The 14,906-nt window shown below is 37.2% G+C and overlaps 1 protein-coding gene across 3 annotated transcripts in view; it reads right to left on the bottom strand.

Moving 5' to 3' along the window:
• Window positions 1–231: 231 nt before the first annotated feature.
• DPH5 (diphthamide biosynthesis 5) overlaps window positions 232–14,906 on the bottom strand; it is a 37,175-nt gene continuing 22,500 nt past the window's right edge. For all 3 annotated transcript variants that reach the window (XM_072644150.1, XM_072644149.1, XM_072644151.1), the window contains exons 5-8: window positions 9,188–9,308; window positions 5,078–5,117; window positions 4,302–4,405; window positions 232–1,312 (exon numbers count right to left, since the gene is read on the bottom strand). In XM_072644150.1, coding sequence (XP_072500251.1) covers window positions 1,086–1,312; window positions 4,302–4,405; window positions 5,078–5,117; window positions 9,188–9,308 — 492 coding nt within the window. In that variant the 3' untranslated portion in view covers window positions 232–1,085. The remainder of the gene's footprint in view (window positions 1,313–4,301; window positions 4,406–5,077; window positions 5,118–9,187; window positions 9,309–14,906) is intronic.

Raw genomic sequence — 14,906 nt, forward strand, 5'->3', positions numbered from 1 at the left:
TTGTCCTTGGAAGCAACTCATAGCAACAACACTGAAAGACTGGAACATCTGCCTAACATTGTAGGGAAAAGAGGCAGGAAAGAGAATTGGAGGGTTTTGAGAACAAAAGGCCTGTCTAGTTTAATTTGCATTTACCTATAAATTACTACCCATCATGTTTAATGACAAACTACACAACAGCTGGCCTTGAGGCCAAGATTCATAATAAATATTAGTTACAACACAACACACTTGTACATAAACGATAAGATTTAATGAGTTCCACTGAATGATGAATCTTTAACATACTACGGTCTTAAGTTTTTTAAAATGTTCTTTCTTCCTCTGTAGTCAAGTCCTCTGTCAGCATGGAAGTATGGTATCTATTTAAAATCCAATGGCAACTCTATGCAGTTGATCCAGCATTTCCAATGCAATACATAATGTAGCCAGCCTTGTGCCATGTAATTAGGATGCCAGTTTAAACCAGAGAAGCCAATTCAGATGGGTGTCACTTGACAGGTTATATGCTGTTGTACTTTCAGGTGAGTGGGACCTGGGTGGTAGTTCTCCCCAAATCTTTCTCTAAGCATTACCATTAACTCCTCCCTATACTTGCACACTGACAAAGCAAATTATGGTGAGTAAAGTGTTGCCAATCATTTTCTTAGCTTTCTTCTAACAGCTGTCATTTCATTCCCTTCAAAAATGGGAGTTGGGTTTTAGGTCAGAATAACTCACATTCCAACTGTCCCTCTAAGTTTTACCTTATAATTGCAGTCAAAACAGTTTTTAATCCAGTTTCTTAAATGAAGGAAAAGTTATAAAACCACTCTGCCTGTGTCTATGCTACTTTCCTGCTTTGCTGCACCCTCCTACAAGCAAAGTTATCTTGGGAAGTGGTCAAAGTGACATCAGCCGATCCTGATATCAGAAGGAATGATGTGGCCTCTAATGAAAGTGGGTTTTGTTCAATGAACTTATCTTCCTTTTTTTATTCATAAGATGAATCCAAATGTTTGTCCATTTTGTTTTGTCTTCTGAAGTTTCACATCTTTATATGTATACATATCTGACACTGAAATAAAGGAGAGTAGAAACAGTGGCTATGGGCAGGAGCTATCAACACTCGGGGTTTCAGAATCATCTTCTGGCATAGGGAACAGTTTCAGCATTTCTACCTCCAGAGGATGCAAGTTTCCTGTTATAATTAATGAATGCAAAGGGCCACCCAGGTCCACGGTACACATTTGCTTTAAAGTGCCAGCAGCAATTTTCTGCTCCTCAGATCCCACCCTGGCCAGGCCCACACAGATTGTCTCCTCGGTGATGGCTGTAAAATAAGGATAAGTATTTCAAACTGAGTCAGAACCATGTTCTCCCCAATATCCCATCTTTAACAGTTGTACCAAAGCGTGTTTTGTGCAACAGTTCACATTTATGTGGCTTTTTAATGTTCCTTGAACACACTTTATCTTCCCCCTTGATGACACTGAACAAGTGGTGCCCCACGCTTATACATTCCTCCTGCTTACCCTCTGCCTCACTGCTACCCGGGCTCTCATTAATAAGCATGTAAGGGCCAACCTCAAACAAAACTCCTTTCCTTATCCCTTCAATTTATTAGCATACTCACCCTCTTCCTTCTGGCAGAATATAAACATCGTGAGGGCAGGAACTGATTGCTGAACTTACCTGAACTAAAGATTTTGAATTTTACCTTACAATAACTAAATATTATCACCCCTATTTTACTAACGAGGAAACTCAGACTTGGAAAGGATAAAAGAAAGACAAATAGAATGTGAATTGGGGTTAAAATGAGATTTCTCGATCCCAAGGTCCAATGCTAGTCCGATTAAGCAAAGCAAGAAGAGTGTTAGAGCTGAATAGTATGCAAAGAACCTGGATGCCTAGAATGGAGGAAACATCCTTGACAACGATGGGGGCGCAAAGCAGGCTAAGTTTACTGGGAAGATAAATTCTGTTTTGAATTTGTTGAGTTTAATATACTTATTGGATATCACAGGGGAGATTCCCAATAGGGAACTGGAGACATAGCATTAGAGCTCCGGAGATAGTGGAGGGCTGCCAGCCATGCACATCTGGGAGTCATCTATACAGAAATGGTAGGTGGATACATGAGGGAGAAATAATCAACAAAAAAGGGTGGGAGGGAGGGAGGGAGGGAGTGTGTGTGTCTGTGTGTGTCTGTGTGTGTGTGTCTCTCATGAAAACCCAGGGAGGACACAGTACCTGATACTGTCAAATACTACAAGGATAAGGAGAGAGAAAAGGATATACAATAAACATATAATTGCTGACTTTTGACATACAGTTTCAGTTCCATGAAAACAAGAGGAGCCACATTACAAAGGCCACAGAAGTGAAAGGTGACAGAATGAAGGCAGAAGTGGAGATAACTTTTTCCTACAAGTCTGATTATGAAAAGTCAGGAAAAGAAATAAGGTGATAACATGTAGCTTGCCTGTTAGGATGGCAAGACTCAAGTGAAGTGTTTGTTGAGTTCCAATGAATGTGGAATAGTGCACATAATGTCAGACTTTTGTGGAACCTTTTTTTCTATTCCTTTAAAGAAAAGGATCTGTGGGAGGGGACAGGCGGTAGAAGGAGGAATATTGTGAGAAATAAAGGTGATATAAGAAATATTATACATAAAATTTATTAAGAATGGTCATTTCGGTGGCTTAATGAAGAAAAAGTTTATAATGGCCACTGATATAAAAGAATATCTAGTATCAGAGAGAATGGCCACAGGAGCTACGTCCTGGAGAGTCAATTTTTTGCACTCAAAAGGAAATGGAAAGAGCAAGAGAGAAAGAGATTGAATATCAAGGGCAGTTCACCCCTCCTCCCTTACCTTAGGATCTATTCAATTCAATAAACATTTATTAAGTGCCTACAATATAAATGGAAGTGCAAAGATAAATAGTCCCTACTATCAAGGAACTACAACTTCTCAGGCATCATCTTTAAATACAGATGCATTCCAAACATCTTAATTCTTCTTTAGTAATCATAAGTTTAGATGAATTTATCTGACTGAACCTTGATTTACCGCAACTTTACTCCTTTAGCATATTGTTTACTTTTTTGTTCTAAATTTACTTCTTTCACGTTTCAAGGGCTTCCTCCAAGAGACTGAGTTTTCAATTGGTCTGTACAAATCATGAAATGTACAGATTTAATCCTACTTGTTCTCAGAGTCTGTCTTTCTAGACTGAATAGTACTTGCGTAAATGTACTCCTGCAAAGACTTAAGTTTCTTAAGTAACAGTGGCTCTGGCTGACTTGAAAAAAATCACATACTTCACACATGACACTAGTTCGTTTCAGTCACTAACAGTATTTAATTTAACATGACTCACTGGTCTTTAAGCTGAAGGAGTGATAGAGATTTTAGGATTTCTTAGTCAGGTGGGAAAACTGTCCTGACTCCCCTACCCTCAGCCCTAATCCAAACTAGAAATAGTGATCAGTGTGAAAAAAGCAATATGCATTTAGACTGACCTTCATGGAGGGACACATTATGTAAATATGAATACTGGAAACCCTAGCACAAAATGTTTGCATCATCACTGAGGAACTAGTAATGGGAATACATTCAGCATCAGCAGTTACTGAAAAGTTTCTAAATAAATCTCTTTTTGTAAGGGCGTGTCAGGAAATAGTGGTCAAAGTCAGTCAGCTATCTTCCAACGGAGATGAGTGGGGGAAGCTACTGATGTCAGGTGCTAATAATAAATAATAAAGTAAAATAAAGTAAAGCAAATATAATTTACAAGGACTATTCTCTCACTGTTTATACTCTAGCATTGTTTTTGGTGGAATTAATTCATAAGATTTGCATTCTTGGGAAACCCTCAAGTTAAATTTATATTACTAGTACCTCAGTGAACTGTTTTCAGTTCAATAGGTAGCTTACATATTTTAAAAATAAATTAAAAAGAAATGACAAGTGACCAGAGAAATTACTTCACTTTTCTGGGTCTCAGTTTTCTCCTCTGTAAAATGAGGGGGTTGAACAAAATGATCTCTAAAAGCATTTTCCTACTATGACATTCTAAGATTCGGTGAATTCTATGAACCACCATAAAAAGCAAAGGAAAGCTCAGGAGTACCAATGACTCTACCTGTAGTAATTAAAAAAGACCTCTAGAGGTTAATGGAGTCAGTGACTGGGAACTCCTGCAAGTTCACCCTGAGGCTGGATGACAATTTGTGAGGAATGTTACGGGGGGATTCAAGCTGCAAACTAGGTAAAAACCAGTAAAGACCCTTGGAGAGATCTAAGTAAGCACCTGGTTCCTCTCCTCGAGCTCTCTGGTTTTGCACAATCTCCAGAAGCTGCTGGGCTGCTTGATTCACAGTCATGAATCGTGGAGGCTCATAGATCTTCCTTCCCCTACAAGTACAAAGCAGATTTCACTGTTCTTAACCGTTAAACCACACAATACTTCATTAAGGTAATTATTCCCCCACATCTACGTAAGTACTACCTGGCCCACATGCTATTTGAAGCCTTGTGGGAAACCCACACTGGGCACACGATGAACTGCTTAAAAGTTGTGTGTTATTTCTTTTTTTTTTCCCCCACTGTTATTTCTTATGCCTTTCACAGTATTAGCACTGGACTTCAAATTCAGCAGAAAATCCAAAACTACCTTCAAAAAGTAGATGTACTGAGCAAAAACCATTCAAAGTAAGTGGCTGGATATGCTAGGCTCAGCTTTGCTAAGGATACTGAGGAGCTTAATCAGGGTATAACTGATTTTTATGATTATTTTAAAAGCTATCTTTTCCTAGGTTTACTACTTCCTTCAATGGGTTAACTTAAGAGTAAACTTCTAGACACAAATTTGGATGCAGTCAATTTATTTCAAATGAGTAATAAGGATAAACTATGTATGACCAAAGCTTAGAAAAATTATAAAAAAATTTATTATAACTGTAATGAATAATTAAGTCTATTTTTTCTTAACCACTTTCAATATGTATGTCCTTTTACATAAATAACAGAGTAAAAAATATGAAGAGAGTCAAAAGACATCGTCACATTTTCAAAGCAATAACTCACTTTATTAGATTTTCCAAAGACCGTTCCCTTATTTGGAGGTCTGTAGAAAGGGAAAAAAAAAATTATAGGTTTAAATATGTACTTTATTCAAAACATTGTTAAGTCTCAGTTACTGACTTCTGGCGTTTTATAAAGTCCAATTTTGCAAAACACAGGTTAAATAATAAAGAATACTAATAACTCCTGGAGAGACTAATCTGCAACCTAAAGGCAAGTTGCATGCTTGGCAGGCAAACATGCAAATGAGAGGTTGGTCAAAGGCCACCAATTGTCGCTGCACAACAATTCTAAGCTAAAGACAAAAAAAAACTGTGCCTGGGACTAAGCTTTGAAAGAGGAAATTCCCTTCCTCAATGATCTTAGGTGAACTCGACTTATAGCTAATCTAAATTACTGTACTCAAATGGCTGTGAACCAAACAGACCTAAATATGACCTTTTCACAAAGGTTTTAGTAAATGCCTATCCTTATATAGTCTGAAAAGCACAGTTAAGAATTATGCAAGGGTTCCTCCAGACTCCTGAATTTCAGCATCAATGAATTCAAAATGAGAATAAAAAGCCTCAATATTGCCTTTAAAAATAAATTAGCTGTGTCTAATGAAAGGTAGGACAACTAAGGTCAGAATTCAAGTTATTACATCATAAACTCATGGAGGTAGCCTTTCATGGTTCTAACTTGTTAGCTTCTTACACATGTTCAGGAGTGACCAGCTACAATACAAAAACCTAAAATACATTAACACACAAATTGAGTCTCATACACTTACTGGTCAGCTAAACTGTTTGGTGGAAAGATAAAAAGGCAAATTCACTTTCTACCCTTATCATATCTACCAACATGAAGCAGCAGCGGATTCCTATATATACTTCAGTGAAACTTTGTTTTCACTAAAATAAATGAAATGAAAATAAATCTATGAGAGGATTTTTCCGTATCTACTTAATCAGAAATTAGCTTATTCCATAAAAATAAGTTAACATAAACAGACATATGCAGAATTCATCTTAAGTAACAGTTTCTAAGGGCTCAGAGAACTCAATATGAAAGGTACTAAAATTCAAAGTTCCACTTGTATGGTGCAGAACAGAAGAATACACAAAAGAACTACAAGAAAGATCTTAACTTGTAGTTTCCGATCTAGAGTCAGACAACTAAATAGTCAATGCCTTAGGAAGCGCTGCTAACAATAAGGCTAGGGGAGGTGAAGGAATTCCAGCTGAGCTATTTAAGGAGGAGAATCATGTTTTGTGATTAATCTAAATACAGATGACCCAGAAGCTCCCAAAAGCATACGGGACCAACAGTTTAAATAAGGTCTTAGTCATTTTGTTTTCTTTGTTTTAGAAGAGTTAAGAGAAAACAGGCAGCTCTTTCAAAAGAATTCTTGAATCAGGAAAAAAAGGGTTATTCTACTTTGCCTTTCTTACCTCGCCATAAAGTTTTACACTTAGCCTTTGTCCATATTGTGATCCTTCAATATCTTCACCTCTCAATTTCCTCTCAGGCCATTACCCCTGCACTAGCCACTGTCCTCTTTTCTCGTTTTTTATCCCTTGGCTAATGAACTGAACTGTCTTCAAGTTCCTGGCCCCCTTATTACCAAATGCACCCTGCCAAATCTCAGCCTTGGGCCCCTCCCACCATTCCTCACTGTTGGTCATATGTGCTTCGGAAAAAAGATGGAGAAAATCACACAACTCTTTTTTGACTGGGCCTACTACAAATTTATGTCATACACCTTGAGTTGGGCCTTCACTGCTGCTAAGTAGTTCTACTATATCTCCTTAATCAATCACCTGACTCTTCTTACTCTTTCCTTCAACTATTCATCTTCTCTCAAACCTCTCATAATTCCCTCTTCCACCATGCCCACCCTCCCCACCCAAGCAGAGAATCTTGCTTCATTTTACAGAAAAAAAAACTGAGACCATTCTCCATGAGCTCCCTTCTTTCCTATCTCACATCACTCAGATGGCCTTTGTCACCATATTTTCCTTCAAGTATGTCTTATGTGAAATTCTCACCAAGGCTAATTCCTCTACCTGCAATCCCATTCTATCTTGCTTCCTCCAACAGATTGCCCTATGGCATTCCTACTCTTTTACTTATATTCTCCAGTCTACCCATCCTGTCCTAATTTCTGATGATCTTCAATCTCCAATCTTCCATTTCTTTACAGATATCTCAAACTGTATGTTCACTAAACATCTTAAATTCAGAAAGTCCAAAACAGAAGCTATTATCTTTCCCCTAAACCAGGGGTGGTGAACCTGTGGTCTCAGGGCCACATGTGGCCCTCTAGGTCCTCAAGTACAGCCCTCTGACTGAATCCAAACTTCACAGAACAAATCCCTTTAATAAAAGCATTTGTTCTGTAAAACTTGGACTCAGTCAAAAGGCCGAACCCAAGGACCCAGAAAACTACATGTGGCCTCAGAGGCTGAAGGTTCCCCACCCCCGCCCTAAATCCTCCACCCTCCCAACTTCTCAATTACTGTAGAGGGCAACACTATTCTCCAAGAACCTCAAGTTTTCAACCTAGATGTCATCCTCCACACCTTATTCTCTCTCACTTCTCACATCCAGTCCACTGTCCAGATTTGTTGATTTCACCTTTTAAACACACCTCTTCAATACTCTTCCTTCTCTCCTCTGAAACAGACATCATTCTATTATACAGCCTCATCACCTCATACCTTGACTATTGTAATAACCTGCTGTGGGTCTGCCTGTCTCGTGTCTCCCCATTACAATTTATCTTTTATTCAACCACCAAAATGATTTTCCCAAAGCACAGGTCTGACCATATCTTTCCTCTAATTAATAAACTCCAGTCGCTCCCTAAAAGGTCGAGGATCAAATGTAAATTTCTATTTGGCCTTCCTTCTATAATCTATCCCGCTCCTACCATTCCAACCTTCTCACACTTTACACTCCCCAACCCTGGCTGGCATATACTCTTCCTTCCAGTGACACTGGCCTCCTGGTTGTTCCACAAACAAGACGTTGCATCTCTCAGCCATGGGCGTTTTCTCTAGCTGTCCCTCACACGTTAGATGCCTGCCAACTTCTTTAGCTTTCTTCAAGTCCCAATTAAAAATCTCATCTTCTACAGGAACTCTTTCTCAACTTCTCCTGATTCTAGTATTTTCCCTCTTTCAATTATTTCCTATTTATCCTGCATAAAGTTTGTTTCTATATATTTGTTTGCTCATTATCTCCATTAGATTTTGAGCTCCTTGAAAACAAGGACTTTTGCCTTTCTTTGTATCCTCAGGACTTACTGACTTCGCTGTCCTCTTGATTTTATGTATACATGCTTTGCTTTTCTAAGAATTACTAAGTCAACAATGTGATATTTCTACCAAAAAACTTAATGTCTTAGGCTGCATAAAAAAAAAGTGTCTAGAATGAAGAGATCACAAAACTGTTGTTTTCTGCCCTGGGCAGGCTACACAAGGAGTATAGTGTTCAGGTCTCGGTGTCATATTTTAGGAAAAAATTGACAAGCTGGGGTTTGTACTGAGAATTGTGACCAGAATGGAGAGGATATGAGGACCAGTTGAGAAAATGAGAATGACTGGCCTTGAGATGACATCATGGGGATATGACAGCTATTTTCATCCTCCTTTTTCATTTTCACAATTCCATCTATTTCTGTCTCATTTTCTCTCTCTATCTTTTGGTTATTATCTAAATACCTATAAGAAAATTCAGGTCTCTCCTACATCTCTTAAGGTTAAAAAACTTTCCCTCACCTTGCCACTTCTCTCAAATCTTTTGTTTTCCAATTCCAAATCCTTGCAATTTGGCTTTTGACTGCAATAATAGTAAACATGCTTTTGCAAAGATCACCTATGACTGTTCAATTGCTCAATAACCATTCAGTCCAGATCCATAATCTCTCTGCAACATCTGACACTGTTGATCACCCTCTAATTCCTGGAAACTCTTCTCCACGGGCTTCTGCGATGCTACCTTCTGATTCTCATTCTTCCTATCTGAATACTCAGTTGTTGAGTGGGCTGGCTCACTATGCTCCTCCTATTCCCTAACTAAGTATGGATAAAAGCCTGACTTACAAAAAGAAAACATCATAATTTTTACCCAGTAAGCACAGTGTATGCAAGCCATTTTGTCTGTTTGTCTTCACTCTGTCAAAGAAGCTTTCTGGTTTCCAAGTCCTTGTCCAGAAAACAATGGAAGCTACTTCTCCAAAATTATACAGCTGCAAAAGAAAGAAGCAGAGATGGAGAGGCATGTAATACCCTGTTTCCTAATGAGGAGAGAAACAAATTCTTTAAAAGTATAACTTAAGCTATGGGACTGAGTTGAAACTGCTAGAAGTTAACTTTTGACAGAAGAAACTTTTCCAATAAATGTTACAAGTGTTTTGGAAAAAAAAAAAAAACCAAATCCTTTCAAAGAATGTCCTCCATTGCTTGTCTAACAGAAACACCAGGGTACCTCTCTAACACAAGTGAATAAAGAATAAGCCATAATGAGCCATCTGTGCAAGTGATAACCCACCAGGTTCCATTCCTAGTCTAGGTCTTCTAATGTCTATCTATGTGTGAGAAAAGGTTAGAAGAAGGCATAAGGGAAACTTGTTTCTTTGCATTAGAAACAAAGGAAATCCAAGAACACTGATTCTTGGAATAAAAAGGTAAGCTAGAAAATGCCTGTGGACTTCCCTGTCAAAAGTTTACAGTTGTTTTTTATTTCAAATGTGCTGTTTCTGAATTTTCATCCATCAAAGCACCCCAATCCCTCCAAGTCTCCTACCAATCTTCTCTCATGTCTAGATATCAGCAAATCTATAGGCTCAGAGCAGAATAATGGCTTTCACCTTGCAAAGAGGACTCAAGTTATTTCACGTCTCAGTCACCCTTCCTCCACTTCCCATCGCCATGAATTAGCAGCAACTACTTATATTTGGCAGGCACTCACCTCTATTCTTAAAACTGCTTATTTTCATTAAGACTTAGATGAAGTATCACCCAACTGCTGGTGCCCTGCACAAGCACACGCACACACACACATGCACACACACATACACATCACCTCATATCTACTTCCTATGTCTGTCATACCTTTCATAGAATGCAAGTTTCTTGAGGGCCAGGGCTATATTCCCAACACCTAGCAAGTGCCTAACACAGAGTAGGTACTCAATAAACCTTTACTGATTGATTTTAGATTATTTATGGATAACAACTAAAGAAACTTTTATTTATTAATGCTTCCAGTTAGGAAATCTCTGTTACGTTAGAGACTGGTGGTAGGGGAACAAAGGGAGTGAATTCCTTCTTTTTTCAATTTTTAAATCACTGTTTTGCATGTGAACCTATTCTTATTCCTGGGCAATCCCAGAATACTTACATTACATTCTTGCTTCTTCCTTGTCTACATCTGCGAGTAGGTCTCATGACTGAAACAAAATGTTCTGATTTGTTTCTTGTTGATCCCTGTCTTCCCTAAGTCTTTGGGAAGGTTATAAATTCAATGCCCCACACTATCAAAAAGGCCAAGTGGGAATAAGACTGAACACATGCATAATATGACAGCTGAAAAAAGACTATAGATTGTTGGTTTTTATTTGGGGCAGTTTATTTTTCCTGTTGTTTTCTTAATGAAGAGGCAAAATTATAAAGTGCAGCCTTATCTATAACATTTGATTACTCTTGCCCAGATGACCTTAACAGACCATGATACAATATGAATCCTGAAGTCTACAAGTATTCAACTGGGAATCAACAGACCTGCATTCCAACATTTGTTTTACTGGTGGATTTGTATAGGCTCAGGAAAGTTACTTGACTTTACACATCTTTGGATAATACAAATCCTTTTCTCTCTAATGATTGCATTATATATCTGAAACATACTCAATAAAGAAGATATTGGGTTAACATTTCAATGTTTCAGGTCATTTAAAAAAGATTTTTATTCTCTAATGACATATAAAACAAAGAAATAAATCATGTTAATCACTACAGAGTGAAGCATTCATGTTAGTATTCATTTTAATAACAGCATTTGTTTTACTGTAAAATGAAAGGTTCATCTTAAGCAGGTCTTAGGGCAGGAAATATGAACAAAAAGGGATAATTATCCACAGTACTGATGTTGGGTTGTATAACAGTAAGTGATATATGGAAAGGTACAGTGGAAAAATATGGTGGCTAAAACTTCTAAAGGATACTCAGACTATTTGAAATTATCTCTACTGCTTAATTAAGTATTCTTCAGGGACTTTAGTACTGAAAATACTTCAATTCAAGACCTTTGAGAATATTTAGAATTGAGAATACTTCAGTTCAGGAAGACCTTTGAGAACACTGGGCATTATTCTTAAACTTGGCCACTTAAAATGACAAAATCTAATTCTCTCTCAGCAACCATGATATATCTTTTCTAGTGTACTGGAACTTTTTCTATGACACAAATGGATTCTTAATAATGTGTCATAGCTATAAGCCAACTGCTTTCCTCTTGGAATGAACTCAAAGACCACTGCAAAATGGAACTATCTGAAGTTCCTCCTGCCTGATATGTTCCTTTATTAAATATAGCTGGGATTTTTTTTTTTGCATCTCTAATCATATTTCAAAATGTTAGCATTTTTCTGTCTAAACTTAATATGACATTACCAGAATAACAACTTCTAGTGAGGAAAATAATTATGTAGCGACTAGGTATAATATATTACATTTTCTAGAAGAGAAGGTTCTTAATCCTTTTTGTGTCCCTCTCATAGTCTGGTGAAGATGTTATGGACTCCTTCTCAGCATAATAACTTTAAATGTATAAAACAGAGTAAGTAGGATTGCAAATGAAGTATACTGAAATGTTTATCAAAATATTTAAAAAAACACAAAACAAATTCATGGACCCAAAGTTAGTAACTATTCCAGACAAAGCTAGGGAGGCACCCAAATATACAAGATCTCCATTAAATAAACTGCCTTAAATGAAGCACTTTATCTAGGCATCAAACCTTTAAAGTAAAGCAAAGGTGATAATCCATTTACCCTTAAAAAACTACAATGTTTTAAAGTCTACTCTGAATTAATGTTATGAAATACAACTGAAAGAACTGAAACTTTACACAGAAGTATCATTTGAGAAGAAAGGCAGTAATAGCATTCATGACCTTTGATGTCTACATATAAATAAATGTACTCTGTAAAGGGCAGGAAGTTAAGTTAAATATGACCTCACAGGTATCACTGAGATGGAATGGAATATCAACTACTACTAGAAAGATACACTTAACTAAATTAAAATGAACCAAATAGGACTGTACATTGAGGAGAGATGTATTCCTTTGTGAAATCTAACACCTGGAAGATGGAGGCATTAGTCATGAATATATTGATAAGGTGAAAGAAAAACTCTGCATATTATAGTGACTATATTTTAAGGCTCCTATTCACATCATAAACTTATAAATATCTTCTCAGTCTTTGATTCCAAAGTTCCATGTAGTTTGCTTTTTTTGGGGTTTAGTGATCACAGTCTAGTACGGAAGATCTCTCTCTCTCTCTCTGTCACACAGACACACATGTACATTTACTTTCCTCCTATGGTTTCTCCTCTCACCTTTCATTTAGAATGTCTTGCCTTTCTCTCCAATCTAAATCCCATACTTCTTCCTTCAAGTACTAACTCAAGTCCTACCATTACACAGTTTCCTTTCTCTAAATACTTATAATACTAAAAGGAGTTACCACTCACTCCAACATTAGAAAACACAGTCATTTGTTCTCTAGTTGGTTGTATATCTTCCATACCCAACAAAATTATATCCTTGAGTTCAGGGACTATGTATGCTAAAACGTGAGGGGTAAACAGCTGACCTGACAGTGTATGAATGCTGAAAAGATGATGGTTAATAAAGCTGCCATTTTGAAGGCTTTTAGAAGAATGGGAACTTTGGTAGCAACCAAATTTTAAAAGCTATTATATCTTATCATTCCAAGAAAAGCACTTACCATAGTTTTGTAAAAGTATTCACGCTAACAAGATCTACATATGAACAGAAGCTGTGAAATTTAAGTTGCTTTTATGGGTTTTAGTCATTAAGTCATAAACATGTCCAATACCAATATAAACCTTAGAACAGATTAGTTAAATGTCATTTGCTAAGTAGGCAGGCAGCTTGCCAAGAAAGTCACCACAAAAACCACATAATCAAGAATTACCAATTTTCTATTTCTGTGCCTACTCTAGGGGTAGTTTTAAAATCAGTAATGTGTGTTTCACCGATTGCAGCACTAATTTTTGCTGAACAAGTTACAACTATAACTACGTGCTAAAAATACAGTTATACTAAACACCTAAATTCTTAGGAACAGAGATGGAGAAGCAAAAAGACTCTTTTCTCATACGTTAATGGATTAATCTTTAAGTTAATCAACTGAAAAATATAGTGCATTAACTTTTATTAACAAAACAGACTCTGAAATGTTTCATAAAAATATTATCTCCCTTAGGAACTCCAATTATTTGATGCCTTCATCCATCAATAATTGGACTGCCTCCCAACTTAAGAGATAAAGCATTTTGTACTCCCCTGTGACATATATCATAACATACCTTGTATGAGTTATTGACATATATATCGGAACTCTTCTACATTATAACCCCTTGTAAGAAGGGTCTATGTTTCCTCTTAATATCCTCAGTGTTTTCCACATAAAAGGAATTCAATGAACGGATATTTAAATTTCATTAGCTTTTTTTCTTTCAAGATCAAAATAAAATTTAATACTTAGTGTGTCTGAGATACAGATGGGTTAGTGACACCTGACAATAATTCCTAAATATAAGTGACAAAGCACTCCAAGAGACAGGAGGTAGCATTTGCTAACCATGACCACCTCAATGATTACCTCCCCTTGCACCCTGAGGAAGACTGCCCAGGACCTTGGACCCAAAAACCTTGGATAGAGTAGTGCCTCCTCAGATCACGGTTTCTGATTAGACCAAAGGCCTAATATCACCATTCAAGGAAGCATTCATTATAGAGAAAGGGTCTACCTTCCTCAACACCAGTAAAACAAACGTTGACCAATTGCTATTCATGAGAAGGTAAATCCATGAGCTGTGGGAGTAGCAACAGTCCAGCATAGCCATCATCCTAGGAAGCAACCACTATAGATGTAAAGCCTGGTACTGTGTTGCAGCAGTGAAGACCCAGAAAATGATATTCCTGCTTTCAAAGTCTTTGGCACTGTCAAATGGTTTAACTTCAGCAGCTGATACTATTTTATCAATGGAAATTACTCTAAAGAAAATATATTACTATTAAACATTAAGGATAATAAGATTTTTTCCATTTGATTAGCAGCTACAACCTTTTATATATTGTTTCCCCCCATCAGAATGTGAGCTCATTAAGAGCAGGAAGGAAGGAAATAAGATTAAGTGCCTACTACGTGCCAGGTACTATACTAAATGATTTTACAACTATCTCATTTGAACCTCTCGACAAGTAAGATAGATACTATTATCCTCATTTTACAATTGAGGAAACAGAGGCAGAGAGAGGGTTAAGTGATTTACCCAGGGTCATACAGAAAGCAAGGCTGCATCTGAATTCAGATCTTCCTGATTCCAGGTCTAGCTCTATTCACTGAGCCACCTAGCTGTCTTTAAGAGCAGGGACTGTCTTACTTTCCCATTTGTATCCTTAGGGCTTTGCAAACAGTAGGTGCTTAATAAATGCTCATTCATTCATTTATGTGTGTACAGAGATCAGGTTACCTTTCTTCAAGGCTACTCATAGTCTCTGGTATCTCTATATATGGGACCAGACTTT

Source organism: Notamacropus eugenii, chromosome 2, assembly GCF_028372415.1.
Source record: "Notamacropus eugenii isolate mMacEug1 chromosome 2, mMacEug1.pri_v2, whole genome shotgun sequence".
Classification (NCBI taxonomy): Eukaryota; Metazoa; Chordata; class Mammalia; order Diprotodontia; family Macropodidae; genus Notamacropus; species Notamacropus eugenii.